We start from the raw sequence: 20,297 nt of genomic DNA, 5'->3' as shown, positions 1-20,297 counted from the left end.
TTTGAGGGGAGACATGGGGCAGGACAGGGTGCCCTGGGCTAGGAAGCAGGAAGGACAGCAGACAGAGGGGCTGGGGAAGGTCAGGCCCCCAAGGAACAGGGGGTCACACCCCGGGGAGCACAGAGCACCCCACCACGATTCCCCGATGTTTCACATGGGGAGCTCAGAGAGCATCCTCAGGGATTTCTGAATTCGCTTGGGATCAGACACCACACAACAATCTCAATGACCAGTGGGCAAGATTCTTTAATTTTGAACAAAATTTATTCTCGTTTAAATTTTAGACGGTGTGTTGAAGGGCTCAGTTTCTGACTCCGCATTGGTCCCGACCGTGTGTTTGCCTTCTTTTACTACCTCCTGCAGCATGGTACTCGGGGCCCGAAACAGGTGCCAATCTGTCTCATGCCTACACGGCACAAGAACGGAATACAGACACCCATATTCCAACGGCAGCTTTGAGGATTTCTTACTCTTTGAGTAAATCCTAAAAAGAGAAGGAAGAGGGAAAAACGTGTCAGCAGGAAAGTGGCATCTCGAGAAGGCCAGCTGTGTCCCCTCTGAGCGAGGCCCTGGGGCTTTCTGTGCTGAGATGCGGACACGGCCTCGTGACAACAAGATGTGAGTCCAGGACCCCGTGGACCAGTTTGCAGACAGACGCTGACCGTGCCCAGGCTCTGGTGGACCCTCACGTTTCCAGAACCAGAGGCTGAGGGACTGGGGTGTGAGGACCCCGGTTGTGTGCGGGGTCAGCTCCACCACGAGGGCAAAGACCGGGAAGCTCTGCTACATCCTCCTTCCTGCCAGGAGTCAGAAGCGCCCAACCGGGGTCTATTTTCACCGTTTAGTTTTCCAACTCATGGAGTCAGTCAAGTAGTGGAGCTGAGATAGGAGGAAATGATGCAGCTGAAAGTGTAAGAACTGTTTAAAGAGAACTTACTCTCAAAGGAACTTACAGCTGACAGTGACAATGGCTCAGAAAAAAAAGGTTTGTATCATCGTCTCTACTAACGCAGAACACTCTCAGAGCTGGGGCGAGTCAGCCCCTCTCCTCCTCCCTTTGTGGTTTCCTCCCGACCAGCCGCCTTCCCGTCTTCCTCACACGCCTTTTTGTCTTTTGGCCACAAGGCACCTCTGCTCCCTCTCTAGTTCCCCCTCCAGGGATTGAAGCTGGGCCCCGGACACTGAGAGGCCACATTCCTTACACCCCTGTCCTCTCTCCCTGCCACTGTGCTAAGAGTTGGGTTACAGTCATAAACAACACTGATCAGACAAGGCCTTTTCAACTTGATTTTGACATCTAATCAGTTGTCTCAGGTCTCAGTCTCCGCATCCTCTCCCCCCCCCCTCCCTCCTTCCTCCCTACATATTTTCATCCTATTTCCGGAAATATCAAGGGTAAGATGAAAATCAGACAGCTGATTCTGCACACTGCTTTGGATGTGCTGCCTCCCAGCTGTGGATCGAGGGTTGTATAGTCAGCGACGTGTCCTGGAGGACCTTCCTGCTGAGGAGACTCAGCACGGAGCATCCCAAAGGGAGCTCCCGAAGCCCAGGCTCGGCCTGACTCTCCTCTGGACTTCTCTGGTGCCCAGAGCCACAAACCTTCAGATAGAAAGATTTATAAAGCGACATTCTGTGCTTCTGTCATGGGACAAAATCAAATTTCTTGCTTTTATGAAAAGAAAAAAAAGGAGAGTCACTTAACAGAGGCATCTTCGGTTTCCTCCTCATGAAACCAATGAGGAGACGGGATCAGAAGCTTTGACTCGCTAGAGTGGCTTAGAAACAGCCAGGAATTTTGCAGGGTGGTTCTCAGACCCTCTCGCTACTGAGGACTCAGCACTGGCTTCTGAGAAGCATTAAATATGGTGGGTTTAGTCTGACCACGTGTAGATGGGGATAGCAGGACAGAAGGAGGTAGAAACAGGAGAGAGCCCACGGCCCCCTCCGGGGCTGCCACGAGCTCACCTGACCCAGCAGACAGGACCAGGAAGAGGAGCGCGAGGAGCAGGTGATGGAGCCTCATGCTGGCGTCCCGAGCTCTGCGGCTGATGCTGGAGAAGAGGCTGCTCTTGCCGCTTTATAAAGGTCCCAGGTTCCTGGAGGAATTCTGTGCAGGCTGTGGATTTGGTTATTAGGAACTGGTTAACTGAGCCTCTTCCCTGTGTGTCATGGGAGTGGCCTTTATAGCACAAAGCAGGGGCACTTGTATGCTAATGAGGCTTTGGAAACCCCAGAAAAAGCTTTCCTGCTGCCCTTTTAACCACAAACTTCTCCCTGGTAGTCAGTTCAGCTGATGGGCCGGGGTGTGGCAAGGGTCACAGACTTTCCTGTTTCATCTGGCAGGGGCAAAGACTTCTTGCTGAACCTTTGCTTACCCGCTACCCAGCCCCACCCTCACCCTTCCAGGGCTTTGAAACTGCCCACTGTTTTCCTGTGCAGAAGGAAATGGCACCCCAACCAGTACTCTTGCCTGGAAAATGCCATGGATGGAGGAGCCTTGTGGGCTACAGTTCATGGGGTGTCAGAGAGTCAGACATGACTGGGAGACTTCACTTTCTTTATTTCTATAATTCCTTTTGGGCTTGAAGAAGCACAAGCTGGAATCAAGATTGCAGGGAAAAATATCAATAACCTCAAATATGCAGATGACACCACCCTTATGGCAGAAAGTGAAGAGGAACAAAAAAGCCTCTATATGAAAGTGAAAGAAGAGAGTGAAAAAGTTGGCTTAAAACTCAACATTCAGAAAACTAAGATCATGGCATCTGGTCCCATCCCTTCATGGAAGATAGATGGGGAAACAGTGGAAACTGTGTCAGATTTTATTTTGGGGGCTCCAAAATCACTGCAGATGGTGATTGCAGCTGTGAAATTAAAAGACATTTATTCCTTGAAAGGAAAGTTATGACCAACCTAGATAGCATTTGAAAAGCAGAGATATTACTTTGCCAACAAAGGTCTGTCTAGTCAAGGCTATGGTTCTTCCAGTGGTCATGTATGGATGTGAGAGTTGGACTGTGAAGAAAGCTGAGTGCCAAAGAACTGATGCTTTTGAACCGTGGTGTTGGACAAGACTCTTGAGAGTCCCTTGGACTGCAAGAACATCCAACCAGTCCATTCTAAAGGAGATCACCCCTGGGTGTTCTTTGGAAGGACTGATGCTGAGGCTGGAACTCCAATATTTGGCCATGTCATGAGAAGAGTTGACTCATTGGAAAAGACCCTCATCCTGGGAGGGATTGGGGGTAGGAGGAGAACGGGACGACAGAGGATGAAATGCCTGGATGGCATCACCGACTCGATACACATGAGTTTGAGTGAACTCTGGCAGTTGGTGATGGACAGGGAGGCCTGGCATGCTGCAATTCATGGGGTGGCAAAGAGTCGGACACCACTGAGCGACTGAACTGAACTGAACTGATAGTTCCTTTTGGAGAAGGAAATGGCAACCCGCTCCAATGTTCTTGCCAGGTGAGTCCCATGGACTGAGGGGCCTGGTGGGCTGCAGTCTACAGGGTTGCAAAGAGTCGAACACAATTAAGCAACTAGCACATACACTGTTTCCATGAAAGGCTGTTTCAGGCCCAAATAGGGACTAACTCGTTCAGAGGCAGTTTCACTCCCTGGGCAACACTTACAGACTCCCAGCATCCACAGAGACAGCCATGCTCTTTCTGGCCCCTGGAGCACTGAAGGAAGAGACCCAGTTGTCCCGACCTGCTCCCCACACCAGCTAGCCTGTTATGGGATGGCAGCAACAGTTGCCGCCAAAATCTTGGTTTTCTTTGCCCACCGGAGCTGAATAAAAATTGTGGAGACAGAGTTTGGAGGAAACAGAAAGATGGCTTTAATCATTAAGCTGGCAGAAGGGAGAACATGATAGGTTCCTGCCTCAAGGAGCCTGTCTCTCCTCCATCAGGAATCCAGGGGCTCACAGTTGGGGCTCACAGTCATGCCTTGGAGATACGGGACAAAAGGTGTAGGGGTCCTGAATTCTCTCTTTTGCACTGTTGGGAAACAGTCAACAGGCCAGTGTCAGGTAGCTAGGTATTTGGGTCTGGCAGTTAGTCCTGGTGCTTGGGTCCATTGTCCTTTGGGGATTTCCTGGTGACTTTCTTCCTGTAATACAAAAGGGGGAAAGCAGACCACTATGGGGTGGCTTCCAAAGAGAGTGCACCATAAAGTTAAGCATCAACATGAGGTAACATAGAGCAAAGGAAGGGAAAAACACACTACAAGGGGAGGTTTATGATGCAATAAAGTTAAGTATCAGGATGTGGCTAGAATAAGTTAAAGGATAATAGATGCAGAATGTGGCTCTTGCAGAAATGGAGGGCCATAGGTGTCAGGTGTAGTTCACATAATAGGTTAGTCTTCTACATAGAAGAAACTTGGTTATCAATACAGACTGTAGGTTAGGAACAGTTAAAGTGGAGAAAGACACAAAAGGGAAAAAAGAAAGAAAGAGGGGGAAAAAAAACTTTTCTTAACTCTCTGCAACACAATCACACACCAGTCTCATGAAATCTCAGTGGGACATGTGATGGGAAGATGGGTGCTCCATTTCCTTCAATCAGAGACAGAGTGGGAGGATGACGCTGCCACTGAACGCATGTCCCCAGCCTAGTATCACGAAGCAGGCCCAGCAGTGGGGACCCCTTCACTGGGTAGAGGGGGACCTCCATCACTAAGTAACATCCCTCACTTAGTAACATCCGTCCATCTCAGTGTTGGAGAGACACTGACCTGGCTTTTCAGAAACACTAAATCTCAGGATGGAACTTGCCACGCGGCTCTGAGTAGAACACCAAGCCCTTTAGAAATGTGGCTACCCAGGAGGACCCCATCCTGAAGGAGCCCCCGGAGCTTCAGTCCTGTTCAGGTCCCCGCTGTGGCTCAGAGTCTCGCATCTGAGGCTCGGCAAAGCCATGGAGGCTGCCTCGAGCAGACAGAGTCCCTGGCTGGCACCCAGGGATAGGATTTTTCTGATGGAAAATAAGTTGTCTTGATCATAGTTCCTTCTGCTTTAGCCCTAAATGACATTTGAGAGAGGTAGATATCATCTATATATATATATTATCTATACATAAGAGATATATATGTATCTGTTTATTTATGGACCTTGCAGGCAAAATCTATACTACAGGGTCAATTTACAAACACGCTATAATACTACACTGGAGAAAGAAGTGAGACTGAATCATTGTCTACTGTGTCTCTTCATTGAAAATGCTGTTTTTCAGCGAATTCTGCTTAATGTTATGTGACAGCTTGGATGGAAAGGAAGTTTGGGGCAGAATGGATACATGTATATGCACGGCTGAGTCTCTTTGCTGTCCACCTGAAACTATCACAACATTATTAATCAGCTATCCTCCAATTCAAAGTTTTTTTGAAAGTAATTTTTAACAATGCTGTTTTGAAATTTTATTTTCTTATAACTTAAGTGCAATAAAATGTGCTTTTTTCATGTTAAAATAAATAAATAAAAATGCTGTTTTACGGGACTTCCTTGAAGAGTGGGTAAGAGTGGTAAGAGTGGGTAAGACTCTGTACTCCCAAGCACAGCACATCAGGTAACTAGATCCCACATGCCACAACTACAACCTCTGTTCAGTTAAGTTCAGTCGCTCAGTCGTGTCAGACTCTTTGCTACCCCATAAACAGCAGCATGCCAGGCCTCCCTGTCCATCACCAACTCCCGGAGTTCACTCAAACTCACATTCAACGAGTCCATGAATCCATCCAGCCATCTCATCCTCTGTTGTCCCCTTCTCCTCCTGCCCCCAATCCCTCGCAGTATCAGGGACTTTTCCAATGAGTCAACTCTTCACATGAGGTGGCCAAAGTATTGGACTTTCAGCTTTAGCATCATTCCTTCCAAAGAACACCCAGGACTGATCTTTAGAATGGACTGGTTGGATCTCCTTGCTGTCAAAGGGACTCTCAAGAATCTTGTCCAACACCACGGTTCAAAAGCATCAATTCTTCGGCACTCAGCTTTCTTCGCAGTCCAACTCTCATATCCATACATGACCACTGGAAAAACCATAGTTTTGACTAGACGGACCTATGTTGGCAAAGTAATGTCTCTGCTTTTTAATATGCTATCTAGGTTGGTCATAATTTTCCTTCCAAGGAGTAAGTGTCTTTTAATTTCATGGCTGCAGCCACCATCTGCAGTGATTTTGGAGCCCAAATAAATAAAGTCTGACAGTGTTTCCACTGTTTCACCATCTATTTCCCATGAAGTGATGGAAGCAGATGCCTTGATATTAGCTTTCTGAATGCTGAGCTTTAAGCCAATTATTTCACTCTCCTCTTTCACCTTCATCAAGAGGCTTTTTAGTTCCTCTTCACTTTCTGCTATAAGGGTGGTGTCATCTGCATATCTGAGGTTATTGATATTTCTCCTGGCAATCTTGATTCCAGCTTGTGCTTCTTCCAGCCCAGCATTTCTCATGATGTACTCTGCATATAAGTTAAATAAGCAGGGTGACAATATACAGCCTTGACGTACTCCTTTTCCTATTTGGAACCAGTCTGTTGTTCCATGTCCAGTTCTAACTGTTGGTTCCTGATCTACATATAGGTTTCTCAAGAGGCAGGTCATGTGGTCTGGTATTCCCATCTCTTTCACAATTTTCTACAACCTAGCACAGCCTAAATAAATAAACAAAATAAAAATTGGTGTGTTTTAGTGATCTATGGTTTGCAGCACAGCAGATTTTTTTTTTCTTTAAGGAAGCTGATGATGCAGTTTAATGTGCAAGACCAGGCATGACTTTTCATAGAAGGGCGTTTCCAAAAGGGGTCAGGGTGCCATGGTGAGTTTCAAGGGAGTTTCTTGCCATGGTTCCTCACCAGTTGGAAAAGAGCCCTTGTCAGGAACTGCACAATTGCAGTGGCTTATTTTTCCTTGGCAAGGTTTAAAGATGAGTCCTTTGCAGCTATATTAATCCTGGAGTTAGCACCCAGGGGCATCTCTGTCCATCAGGGAAGGGTCCTGTTGCCTCAGCAAGGAGGTCACACACCCAAGAAACCATGGCGTGGCTCACCAGAAACCAGAGATGAGTTCATATAGGATAGAGGGAAGGGGTAATTTTAGGGCAAGCCTACATGAATTTTTAGTTTTCCCAGGTTCAAAGCCAAACAAGGCCATGTGGATCATGGTTTCTTCATGCCTGGGCCCAGAGGTAACTCATGGTTTCATTCTTTAAAGGGAAGATAAATGCTGTGTCCCCAAACCCTTAACCTGTGAGTCAGAAATTGAGGCAGGCTCTTTCCAGCAAAGCACCTCAGTTCCTCAGGCAAGAAGGGGTGTCCCAGTCCTACAGATAAGGTTTTGAAGAACAAAGCACTTCACATCTATGACTCCACAAACAGGTGTTCTCAGCGCAGAGTCCTCGGTGTTAATGGGCAGAGGACATTGTCCCCAGTTCCCTTGTCCTATGGACCGGGCGGGCGCCATGGCTTCTGACAGTCACGTGGGGACCTGCCCTCAGAAGGGGACCAGGGCTGGGTCTAATGCTGTGCTCTCCCACTGACACTTTTACTAGTTTCTTCTTTGAACTTGTCCCACAATTATATTTTGCAATGATCCTTGCTCAGTAGCTGGCCACTTTTATTCAAATTATCTCTTTGAATTCCCCTAAACAAACTCACCAGGTAGGTATGCCCCAAGGTTTATACAAGATGGTCCCAAGGACTAGAAAGCCATGTCTGAGGCCACAGGCAAAACTGACTTAAACAGTCGATTAAAATTGGCTGCAAATCCAACAAAAAGTTGTGTCCAAGGCCGCGGTCTACTAAGTGGCAGTGATGTAACTTGGAGCAAAATCGACCTCTCTTTCAATGTTCCTGCCTGCCTCCTGCAGTCTCCACAGTGTCCTGAGAGCTTTACCAGGACATTCTCCTATAACGAGAAAGCTTGAATAGCGCTGTCAAATGCCAGCTATCTGGTGCTAATGAGATCAGAATTGGGCAGGGCACAACTTTTAAAAGAATGATGGAGACCTCCCTGGTGGTCCAGTGGTTAAGAATCTGCCTTGCAGTGCAGGGGATGTGGATTCAGTGTCTAGCCTGGGCACTAGGATTCCACATGAAAGAAAGAAAGTGAAGTCGCTCAGTTGTGTCCAACTCTTTGCGACCCCATTGACCTTGGGCCACCAGGCTCCTCTGTCCATGGAATTTTCTAGGCAAGAATACTGCAGTGGGTTGCCATTTCCTTCTCCAAATGCCGAGAGGTGACTAAGCCAGTGTGCTGAGATGAATATCCTGCATACCGCAACTAAGACCTGAAGTAAATATATTTTTTTAAATCCCTTTGTAACACGGCAGCTAGGTGACACACCCAGAGGCACCGTGACAATTCCAAGGCTGACCGTAAAGGTCAAAAAGGAGGTGCTGACCCAGTTCCTGGAAATCCTAACCCTTTCCACAAAATAGCTGGAATACTCCTCGCACTCATTAGCCTATGAAATGACCCACCCCTATAAACACCAACAGCCCCATACCCTGGGGCTGAGCTTGCCTTCCAAGATGGCCCACACTCTCCGTGTAGCATGTTTCCTCCCTGGATTGACCTTCCTTCACCATGACTCGCTCTTAAGCCCTGCCTGTGTGAAGCCAAGTACCCACATTCGGCGGCCATCTCAGGGACTCGGACGTGACCTGGATGTGACCATCCTCTCTCACCCCACTCTCTTTCCCGCAACACTGCTGCCATCTCCTCCAGCCTCAGAGATCACTGGAGCATTAAAAGAGCATCGTCTTTTCAGTTTGTTCATTGTTTCCTTTGCTGTGCAGAAGCTTTTCAGTTTGATGGATCCTACCATTTAGCTTTCTTTTTGTGGCTTGTGCTTTTGGTGTCAAACTCAAAACCATCCTTGTGGAGGTCCATGCCAAAGAACTTTTCTCCTATGCTTTCTTTTAGGAGTTTTGTGGTTTCAGGAGTTTTGTGATTTTTGTAAACCTTTAATCTACCTTGCATTGAATTTTGTGTATGGTATAAGAGATCTTACTTGCTCAACCAGGGATGGAACCTGTGCCCCCTGCATTGAAAACTTGGAATTTTAACCACTGGATTGTCAGGGAAATCCAACTGTAACTGCTAATTTGTCTCTCCGATGATTCCTGTAAGTTTTCTTTAAGAATTTTAAAATTCCTTTGCTAAGTACCTTCTGATTCAGTATTCATATGTATTCTTGATGAATTAAACATTTTTTCATTAGGATAAATACCCCTCTCCATATCTGGTCCTTGTCCTAAAAGTTACTTGATTGTGCTGTGCTTAGTCACTCAGGCATATCTGACCCTTTGTGACCCCATAGACTGTAGTCTGCCAGGCTCCTCTGTCCATGGGGATTCTCCAGGCAAGAATACTGGAGTGGGTTGCCATGCCCTCCTCCAGGGCATCTTCCCAAACCAGGGATCAAACCAGGTCTCCCACATTGGAGGCAGATCCTTTACCATCTCAGCCACCAGGAAGCCTGTGAATTAACCAATACAGCCTACCATGTTTTCTTTAAATTAATGTTTCCATAGCATATCTGTCGGCTCAACAGTAAAGAATCTGCCTGAGATGCAGAGACATGGTTTTCATCCCTGGGTCAGGGAGATTCCCCAAAGGAGGGCATGGCGACACACTGCAGTAATCTTGACTGGATGATTCCATGGGGATCTCAAGAGTGGTGTACACAACTGAGGGTCTAAACAATGACCACAGCAGATCTGTTTCCCTCCTTTCATTTTAAATCCACTTGCCTTTATATTTGATGTCTCAGGTGGATTTTTTATAGGTAGTTTATATCTGATTCTTTTATTTTTTTAATTTTTTTATTTATTTTTTTTACTGAAATGACGATCTCTCTCCTTAAGACAGGGTCTAGAATCTTAGCATCACACTTAATCCCATCAAGCTGAACCAAAATTCCATCTAGTATCAAAGACTTCATTTCTCAGAGCAGTTTTAGAATTGAATGAAAAGCACAGAGATTTTGGGCAGGCTACACAGGCAGGCTACAGTCCATGGGGTCACAAAAGGTCAGCACCTCCACAGTCCACAGAGTAGCAGAGTCGGACACAACTGCAGCAACTTAGCACACAGGCACACACCCCTGATTCCGACCCCCACTGCTGGTTTTCTGTCCAGAAGTGAAGATGCCTGCACTCTCTGAACTTTGACCCCACTCTCTTCGACTCAGAAGAATTGTTGGTCTATTTGGGTTCTTGTTGCCTGAGCTTTAGGCCTGGAAATCTGTAGAGGCTGGAGATGTCATAAGTCTCACTTCACTTGTTTACTTTTCTTTTCTTTCTTTTTTATAAATGGTTAAGCACATAACATTTAATTAGCTAATTCATTAATTTGGCTGCCTTGGACCTTAATCATGGCAGGCAGGATCTTAGATGCAGCATGTGGGATCTAGTTCCTTGACCAGGGGTGGAACCAGGCCCCCTGCTTTGGGAGCACAGAATCCCAGCCACCAGACCGCCAGGGAAGTCCCTCACCTCACTTGTTTTCTTCTCTCCTCAATTACAGTCCTGGACTGCTTGTGCTAGAGTCTGAATCAATAGTTTCACAGGTTTTGCCTGGTTCCTTAGTTGTGTACTGTAGGAGGGCAGTATACAGTCCCATCACAGTCCTTTTTTTTTTTTTTTAATGCTGAATGTGGGGTCCAAGCTCTTGTCTTTGAGTGTGTGCCCTTTCTTCCTGAGATAATATTGTAACCCTGAATATACTCAGGTAAACAACTCCCCTCACCTCGGCAAGATTCCTGTTCTCTCCTGGAGCTGCATGTTCCTGAATGATGCCCCTTGCTTTAGTTCCTGCTGAAGATCCCAGCCCCTTTGAGCTTTCCTGTACTTTTCCTGCACGTTTCAGGGGCAGTGATGCAGGTTCTATGAGCAGGTTTCCATCGTTCTGGCTCCTTTTCCTTCTCTCCCTTTCCCTCCCCTCCTCTTTCTCACCCTCTTTCTATATCCTCAGCCTGTCTCATCTTGTGGAGGGGAAACTGCTAAAGGAGAGGTGACCCAGCTCCAAGCTTGTGTAGACGGTGGTTCCAGTGAGCTACCTGTACCACCTCATTTATTTTACCCAGCATCTTCAGGCGGGAGGTAAGACCTTAGGAACGGGAGCTCTGTCCACTCTGCTCAGAGGGACTCAGGGGTGGAGGTCTATTCTGATGGACCATGAGAGGAAGGAAGCAATGCAAACCACGTGGCCATCGGTCGGCGGGGCTTCCCAGAGACCCGCCATCAACACCCAGTGTCTCTGCGGAAACTCTTCCCTGAGCCCTGCGCTCCCCAGGAGTGGCTGCCTCCTGAGCCTCCTCGGACTCCCCAGTCCTCTGACCATCCTCAACCCCCACTTCCGGCTTCATGGCCCTGGCATTTGGGGCCACCCTTCTTGCTCTGTGTTTCTTAGATTCTGTTCATTTCTCCCACCAGCTGTGTCTCTGTGTCAGTTATTGCAGAGTTGCAAAAACACAGGGTCCACATCATGCTAACGCAACCTCCACTGAAGTCTGTGGCCAAGTTTTGGTGAAGAAACTTTGAAATTTTCCAAGACTGTTTTGTGTCTGTGTTGGGGGGTGCGGTGTAGGGGGGACGGGGTCAGGGTGTTCTCAAAAGGTTCTGCAACCCAGGAAAAGTTACTTCAGAGTGTAGCCACCCACAGCCCATCCCTGTGAGGCTTTCTGGGGGTTGCCTCCCATCTTTTTCCTCTTCACTTGTCCACATTTGCTCGTGAGTCAGTCAGGGTTCTCGACAGAAATAACCCATTTCTTTAAGGAATCATCTCACACCATTATGAAAGTAAGTCCCAAAACAAACAAACATTTTGGCAAGTCCCCCCAAAAACAAACAGATCCAGTGCCACTTCAGTAGACCAGCAGGACTCAGGGAGGAGCTGATTCTGGAGTTCAAATCTGAAGGCTGGCTGCTGGCAGAATTCCTTCCCTTTGCGGGGAAGTCAGTCTTTGTTCAGGCCTTCAACTGATTGGATGAGGCCCACCCATGTCATGCAGGGGTAATAATAACCTGCTTTACCAAAGTCCACTGATTTAAACGTAGGTCTCATTTCCAAACATCCTCACAGGAACACCCAGAATGACGTTTGGCCAAATATCCAGGCACCAAGGCCCAGCCGCGTCCATACGTGAGATGAAGCACCACAGGGAGGTTCTCGGGTTCGCTCTTCTCTGTCTTGTCTCCCTTTCCCTCACAGTGTGGGTTTCCAGCCATTAGGAGCTTTGAGATGGACAGCATTTGTGGTCCCGTAGAGGTGAGGGGACACATGGGAGTGGTCCTCTGTCCCTCCTGTCCGGCCCATTTACCCATTTTAAAATGAGACCTAAAGGGCTCTTTTTATTACAAACCCTGCATTTTGTCTTTGCCAATTTTCAATTGATGCAGAGCTTGCATAGAGTGAGGAGCACAGATCCTGAGTGTCCAGCTGGAACCCGCATCCCTGTCAAACTATGGGATGGCCCCATCCAGCCCCAAGTGACCTTAACCCCCTCCCCTCCTCCTCTCCGACCCTCTCCTGCTCATCCCGCTTACAGAACTCTGTGGAATCTGGGTGGTGGGGTCAGGACACATTCTTAGCAGTGCATGGACCTCCGGCTTTGTATTCCAGTAGTTCTGATTAGTTCCCATAGTTTAATGCCAGTAGTTCTCAACTCACATGGTTTTTCATTGTAGTTTACCTTTAAATAACATTTACCCTCATCTTCACTGAATGATGGGCATTAGTCCCTTGGACTACAAGGAGATCCAACCAGTCAATCCTAAGGGAAATCAACCCAGAATATTCATTGGAAGCCTAATACTCGAGCTCTGACGCTTTGCCCACCTGATGCAAAGAGCCAACTCATTGGAAAAGACCCTGATGCTTGGAAAGATGGAGGGCATGAGAAGGAGGTGGCAGAGGATGAGATGGTTGGATGGCATCACAGTCTCATGGACATGAATTTGAGCAAACTCCAGGAGATAGTGAAGGACAGAGGAGCCTGGAGTGCTGCAATCCGTGGGGTCACAGAGTTAGACATGACTGGGAAAGCAACTGAACAATAACAAGAACAACAACAGTGACCTCTGGGAGGGGGAAGGGACCAATAACTTGTCTGTGTTTGGCTCCTGACAGGTACTCCATAAAGTCTGTTGCCTCAGTGACTATGGAGCCAACACTGAGAACCAAGAAGGGCTTGGTCATTTACTGGGCTCAGATTACGCATGTGGCCTCTGCCCCAGGGAGCTGGAGGCACTACCGGGGTGGCAAAGGGAGCCCAGGGTGGCCTGCACTGTTTTCTGCTATTCTCAGCCTGTGAATCACCAGTGTTGTGGTCAGACTGCCCCCTGTGGGTCTGATGCACTCAGGAAGCTCTGAAAAAAGAAAAGAAATAGAGGCTTTTTGCTTAGGAGACCTAAAACTTACACAGCACACCTTCCTACCATGGTGTGGGTCTGATGCACTCAGGAAGCTATGAAAACAGAAAAAAAAATAGACGCTTTTGCTTAGGAGACCTAAAACTTACACAGCACACTCTCTCTAACATGGTGTCAGGTAGGGAGAGAATGTATGGAGGGCCTAGGCTTTTGTTATTGTTCAGGTATAGGGTTGGGGGTCTGGGTTTTCAAAGATGCTGCTACTGCTGCTGCTGCTGCTGCTAAGTCGCATCAATCATGTCCGACTCTGTGCGATCCCATAGAAGGCAGCCCACCAGGCTCCCCCGTTGATGGGATTTTCCAGGCAAGAATACTAGAGTGGGTTGCCAGTGCCTTCTCCATTCAAGGATGCACTATTGGTGAATTGAAAACATACGAGGGAGAATTTAAAGTGTAGGAAGAGAAACAAACCAACAAGTGACCCAAATGGCCAGTTACAGAAATCAACCAAGGTTTCTAAAACAAAGGAGCCTGGGGAGGGGGCCGTGGCCTGGCCCTTCCTCTGGCGTTTTCTGGAGTTCTGTGAGTCAGTCTAGCAAATCATACAACCTGAAGGGGGAGGTACTGGGATTCCTGAGTTTGTAGTCAAGTCTGGCAGAAGTGTGGGGGAGCTGGGGACCCAAGAGTTGGCATCTGAAGTGGGGATAGTCTTGTGGAACTGGGATCATACCTGTGAGGCTGCCCCTCCTTCTGGGGTGGTTAGTATCAGAACTGAGCTGAAGCCCTGGACACACAGTTGGTGTCAAGAAGGGAAAACACACAAACAAAACCCTCTCAGCCAGGACCTGCGAACCCTCTGTAATCTCAATTTTAAGCAACTGCTCTCAACTTCTACCTCCTGTCTTACTGGCTCAACCCTTTGTAGATGAAGAACCTAGAATCCTTGACCTGATGCTGCTAAGCCCCTTTGCACGCCCCCGGATTCAGCCTGTTTTCAGGACGCCTCATGCACAGTGGGTCCTGTCTCCCCACTGGCCCTGCTTGGATGCCTCCTTCCCTTCCCCTCTGCTTGCCTTCACTCCACATGACTGCTTCACTTGGCACCTTCTCCTAGAAAGCTCCTGTCAGCTCCCCACGCCCACTCTCAGCTGGGAGACGTCATGCCAGGTTTTCAAAGAAAACCAAAGCAACAAGAAATGAATTTCCCCAGTTGTGGCCCCCAGGTGTGTCTACGTCTGTGCCCACGTGTGGCGTGTGATTCTCTCCAAGCTCCCTGCACACCTTCCTGTCTTCTCCCTGCCCCCCTTCCCTGGTCCCCACCACCTCCTTTTTCTTTCAGAATCTTTGGAGAGATTCTGAGTGGTTTCTGTTTGATGATGACTCATCTTTGTCCAGGTGAAATATTCCTGTGCTGTTTTTCTTAATTTATTGTATTTAACTGCTTGCTTTATATTGATTCTATTTTTTTGTTTGTTTGTTTTTTAATTTGTGCCGGCTCTTAGCTGTTGCATGTAGAATCTTTAGTTGTGACACGTGAACTCTTAGTTGAGGCATGTGGGATCTAGTTCCCTGAGCAGGGATCGAACCCATGCCCCAGTATTGGGAGTTCAGAGTCTTAACCACTGGACCACCAGGGCTGTCCCTGTACAATTAATTTTAAAGAGGTTTTGTAGGGGAGTAGAAAGAATTGGGTTCCAGGCTACAGGGATATCTCCCTATGATGCATGATTGTTACTATTTTCAATGGGTAACCAATGAGAATAACACAAATGGACCATGACCATTCTCATAACCAGATTCACAACTGCTGCCTCCTAAGCAGACTGCTTCCTACCAGTGTGGTTCCCTCATGTGATGGTCAAGTCAGCACATCTCTTCTCCTTCCTGATGCTGAGCTTCCTGTGTTATACAGCAGCTTCCCACTAGCTATTTGTTTTATATATGGTGGGTTTATAACAGTCCTTTTCCTTCGCTTCCTGAATCCAGTCTATTTATAGCTACCGAGTTATTTCCAGATTACAAGCTTGACAGTGTTATTTTCTCATTTAAAGTCCTTCAGTTTCTTCTCTTTGCTTACAAGACAAATTCAAATATCCAAACCTGAGTCTACATATCCTACAGTGTTTCCTTTTTCTTTAGCCAAAGGACACATGACTCCCCAAATTCACATTGAAATCTACACCTTTCTATCTTTCCCTGTGATTTTCCTTTTTCCAGGACTGGCTTCACCACTGTGTGTGTGTCTGCCTCATAAATACTGACTCATCCCTTAGACCATAAATCAAAAACTGACCTCACAGCAAAATTTTCTCAACCCCTCCCCCTACTCCCACCCCCACACCATAGGAACAGGAACAGCTGTTCCTTCCTTTAAGACCCCTCCTCCTCACTGCAGTGAATAGTGATGAACTGTTACAGTGTGGATCTGTTTGATCCAGCTGAAAGCCCCTGCATTCTGGGAGCAAACTTTGTTCATTTTGTACCTGATTCTGCCTGGGAACTGGAAATCGTGGGAGCAGAGAAAATGTGTCTCAGGAAGAATGGTGGTGAGCCAAGCTGCCCTGTGCCTGGAATGAGGGCCAGGAGAGTGCTAGAAACTGAGAACCAGGTGATGCCCAAAGGGACCCATCTGAATGTTTCCTATCTTGGTGTAATTTCTCTCACTTGGGTGCTTTGCCCAGCAACTTCAAGGATGTTAGATTACTATACTCGTGTAACATGAAGCAGGAAGATAAGCCTACATTCTGAGTAACTTACTTCCTTTTACTAAGCAGGAGGGACAAACATATTTTCTCCAGAGGCAGATGATTTGGCTTTTACGTAGTGCAGGAAGTATCTTTTTGCTAAGAAACCATTCATCAGAGCCTAGTGTCAGCAGGTGCAAGCCATGGGATCCAATACTGTAGCATCTCAGAGTTGGAGGGACCTAAGTGATCATCACATTTTCCAGATGAGAAAACTAAGGTCCAGAAAAGAGAGGCTACTTATTTCCCAGGGTCCAGAGGCAAGTGGCATCTCTGGAGCCACAGCCCCGGTTTCCTGACTCTAAAATTGGTGTTTTCTCAGTTAATCCTAAGACTCAGTAATGACACTCTTTCATGGAGGAAATGTCTAGAGTTCTGAATAATAATCAGAAGAGAAATCAGGAAATAAAAGAAGATTAAAAAGGTGAAATTAGGCAATGTTGTGCTATTTCCTTTTATGGGCACTTTTTATTGCCAAAGTATTTTTGTCATTTTCAACCTAAACCATTTTTATGTCTCCCTATTTCAAATGCACCTGATGAAGCACCCTCCACAGACCAAGGTACTGAAGACCCCAAGACTCTTCACTTCTTCTCAGCTGAGTCCTTGCTTCCCCGCCCCTGCCCACTACTTCCCCGCTGATGCGATGGTTCAAGCGCACGTCTAGCTATGATTTACTGCGTTGTCTCCCCAGACATGTTTTCTCTCTTTTTCTTGCTGGCATGCTGCCCTATTTCCTCTTGATTTCCTCCCTTCTGCAGGGGGATCTGACCATCTTAGCCCTAAGGCCGTGCCACCGAGTCACAGAGAACTGTTCTCCACCTTCTATCTCCTCCCGTCCTCAGTGTTCCTGGCACTGCAGCAGTGCTCGGACCCTCCTACACCCTCCACTCGCCCAGCAGCTCAGCTCTCGGGTGTTAGCGGTGACTGGCTCCCTGAACTTGCTGAGAAGGAGGGGCGGTGACGAGCCCCCCACATTTTGCAGCCTCGCGTCCCCTGCAGTCTCTGCCGATGAGCCAGGCCCGGGTACAGAGTCCCCGGACGCCAGGCGCCGGCCCTTGGGTCCCTGCCAGGAGGCACCGCGCGTCCGCAGGTGCCCACTCAGTGATTTCTCTGGTTCACTAGCGCCCAGTGATGGGAACATGGCGGGCCGTCAGGGCGCCTCCAGGATCAGGCCCTGGAGGACGAAGGAGAGGTTCCTCAGGCCCCACTGCCCACAGGAGGTAGAGGAGGTTGAGGGAGCGAAGCCGAGGACCCAGGCGGACAGTATCTCGGCTCGGGGGACCCCAGGCGGGAGCCCGAGGACCAGGCCAGCGGCCGTCCTCCCCCGGTCCCCGCTCTGCGTCGGGCACGCGTGCCTCTCGGAAGCGCCTGGAGCCACGCGCCTCAGAACCGGGGGGCCCTGGGGGTAAGCTCACCCAGCTCTGGCATCTCCCTGATGAGGGCCTGGAGGCGCCGCGAAGGGACGTGACCTGTATTCGAAGGCAGAGCCGGACTGGAGCGAGGGTCCGAAGCCTAAGTCCAGCGTCATCTTTCCACATGACATCCCAGAGGTGTCTGAGGCTGCTTCTGAGGGAGCGAGGGGGCTGCGGGACGGGATACGCGCGGTGGCGGGGCCCGGCTCTGAGTCCACCGGGGGCTCAGTCTTCCTGACCTCCGTGTGGTCCTGCTCCCCGCGGAGGGAACTGCCGCTCGAGGTCGCCCTCCGGAGGCTGCAGGGAGGGTCCCGGGGAGGGTCACAGGGCGCTCCACGCGGAGAGGGTCCGGGGCGCTCTGCGGGAATCCTGCCCGGTGCGGGCCCATGCCCAATACACTTCCGGGCGCAACGGAGGCTCTTGGCGGCCGACCGCGGCCCAAGACCCAAAGCCGCCAGTGCGCACGTGGGATGGTGCCTCCCCCAGACCGACCGGAGGCAGAGAGTCCGGGGCTTGAAGGGCCCCTTCTTGTTCTCACTGGAAGCACGACCCAGAGACTGGAGTGAGTGCAGAGGCGTGCAGGCCGGGGTCGGGGGTCCTGAGCCCCTGATTCAGGAGCAATGAGTGAGCCCCCTCGGGTCCAGCGTGGAAGGCGTGGGACCCCGGGCTCAGATGGCAGAAGTCTGGGCACAGACGAAGAAGGAGAAGAATCCCACGTTCCTATGGTTCTGTCAAAGGTGCTTCCTGTTTCCAGGCTCGAGTTACTCTCCGTCTGGTTCATACCTAAGGGCTCAACGCTGAGGAGACTCAGTCTTGGGTTTTCAAGACCTCGGAGTCTTGTAGGTGAAACAAGGTCGACAGTAACAGGACTCCCAACTCGTTCATGACTCAAGGTCATCATTCAGTTTCTCTAGCGAGAGAACGTGGGCTCAGAGTGGGGCCTGTCCTGTCAGAGTGGAGTCAGTAAGCTCCTCAGAGCAGAGCCGGTGGGAACAGAGCTGCCAGGACCCGACAGAGAAGAGACGTGCTTACCCAGGGCCACATGCTCCCTGGCCTGCTCTGCTGGAGGAGCACGTGGGGAGCAGACTGGGGCCTTTTATGGCCCCAAAACTGAAGAAGAATTTTAGGAGATTCTGTGACTGCTCTCTCTCCCTCCCTTCTTCCCTCCATTTCTATTTTCTCTCCTTTGAAGTAGCAACCATCCTTGCCTTGGACAATTTCTCTCACAGCCCATACATCCTCCAGAGATTTCACTCAGGGCCCATAATCAGAATTAGCCCACATTACTAGACCCAAGGTGAATTTTTATCTCGCTCTAACTTTTCAAACAGAAATCTTGACATGAACTCAGTCATCTCCATTTTGACCCTGCAAGAGTGCTAGACTTAATCCCAGGGTTGCAGAAGCACTGGGTGTTGGTGTTGTCATTAAGATTCCTCCATTTCTTCACTGGACACAGTCATTTCTGACCACCCAAGGACATCTTGGCTGAAACTACAACTTGTGCTTCATGCATGAGTTGAAATTCTTCATCAAGCCCTGGAAGAAAAATCAAAGGTTTTTACAGAAGAAATTACACATAAAGAAAAAAAGGTGGAAGCATCTATTTAAAAAACAGCAACTGTCTTTAAAAACTGTTTTTGAAAAACCTTGTTTCATTTTTGGAGATTGAGGAAGTTGATCTTTGACAGGAGAAAGAAGGGACAAAGAAACAGGAAAACAGGGGAAATGGATAGAAACAAGTTAATGTTTGCATTGTCATAACTGAGAAAGAGTTTACAGCATAAAAGACATTTACCAGAGGATAACGCCTAGACATGATTTTGACCTTGTTTGGCCACAGTTTCCTCTTCTGTGAAGTAAGGAAGTTGGCTATGAGGATCTCTGCCAGTTCCAGGCATTGTGAGTCAATGTCTTTCATTGAGAGCAGAAAGGAAGAATCCTACACTTCAGAACCCAGGAGGTTAATGATAATTCTTACAGACCTATAATTTTAGAACTGCAAAACCACTGAGAAGTAACCACAAAAAATCTAAATGAATAAGAGTTCAACTTGTGGGCTAGTGATGCATTATTATCCCAGATCTACAGCTTTTTTTATGCAGACAGTAGCAGTTATAAAATGTAATGAAAGAAGAATGTGGCTCAAAAAGAAAAACCATGAAATATCTAGGTGTCAAGTTACAAAAACACTCTGAAGGACCCAGAAAGAAACTTACTGAAGGTAAGTTTCTTAGTACAAAAGGTTGTACTAAGAGGAGGCAAAAACATCTAAAGGGAAATCTAGTTCTTAGACTCAATCACCCACATATCTTTTTTTTTTTTTTTTCTTTAGTAAAACCTGTAATTTCAATGAAGCAATAACATTGTGTTTAACTTGATGGAATAATTTAAATGTTATTTGATAATGGAGAATCAGTGAGTGTAGCCATGCCCTCTGAAAGAGACTAAAGAGGGAGATTTGATTATCTTGAACTGGAGGAGCTGTGTTATTAATAGCTCAGATCACTTAGTGCTGCCTCCGGCAGAGACAAACAGAAGAGCAGAAGGAACAGAACTGTCTCTGACCAGGACTAGGTAGGTGCCAGGCAGGCTGTGTGGTTTAGGTGCTCTGATGGGTGTACAAAATGTGTTCCCCTGTCCTCCCCCAAATGGCCTGCTGTACTTGGCTCACCCGGGTGGCCCTGATCATTTTCAATTCCTTCCAATCATGTATGACCTTGTTTCTCTTCCATGCAAGACTAGGTTT

General features: G+C 48.1%; 1 protein-coding gene across 1 annotated transcript; it reads right to left on the bottom strand.

Moving 5' to 3' along the window:
- Nucleotides 1-226: 226 nt before the first annotated feature.
- Nucleotides 227-17,277, bottom strand: LOC113884798. The gene is made up of 3 exons (XM_027529747.1): nucleotides 17,029-17,277; nucleotides 1,969-2,213; nucleotides 227-484 (listed from the first exon to the last, which is right to left on the bottom strand). The coding sequence occupies exons 1-3, from the start codon at nucleotides 17,275-17,277 to the stop codon at nucleotides 274-276; spliced, it is 705 nt and encodes a 234-aa protein (XP_027385548.1). The 3' UTR covers nucleotides 227-273.
- Between the last annotated feature and the right edge of the window lie 3,020 nt (nucleotides 17,278-20,297).

The sequence above is a fragment of the Bos indicus x Bos taurus genome, chromosome 27, assembly GCF_003369695.1.
Source record: "Bos indicus x Bos taurus breed Angus x Brahman F1 hybrid chromosome 27, Bos_hybrid_MaternalHap_v2.0, whole genome shotgun sequence".
In the NCBI taxonomy this organism is placed as follows: domain Eukaryota; kingdom Metazoa; phylum Chordata; class Mammalia; order Artiodactyla; family Bovidae; genus Bos; species Bos indicus x Bos taurus.
This window is presented reverse-complemented; position numbering and strand designations above follow the sequence as displayed.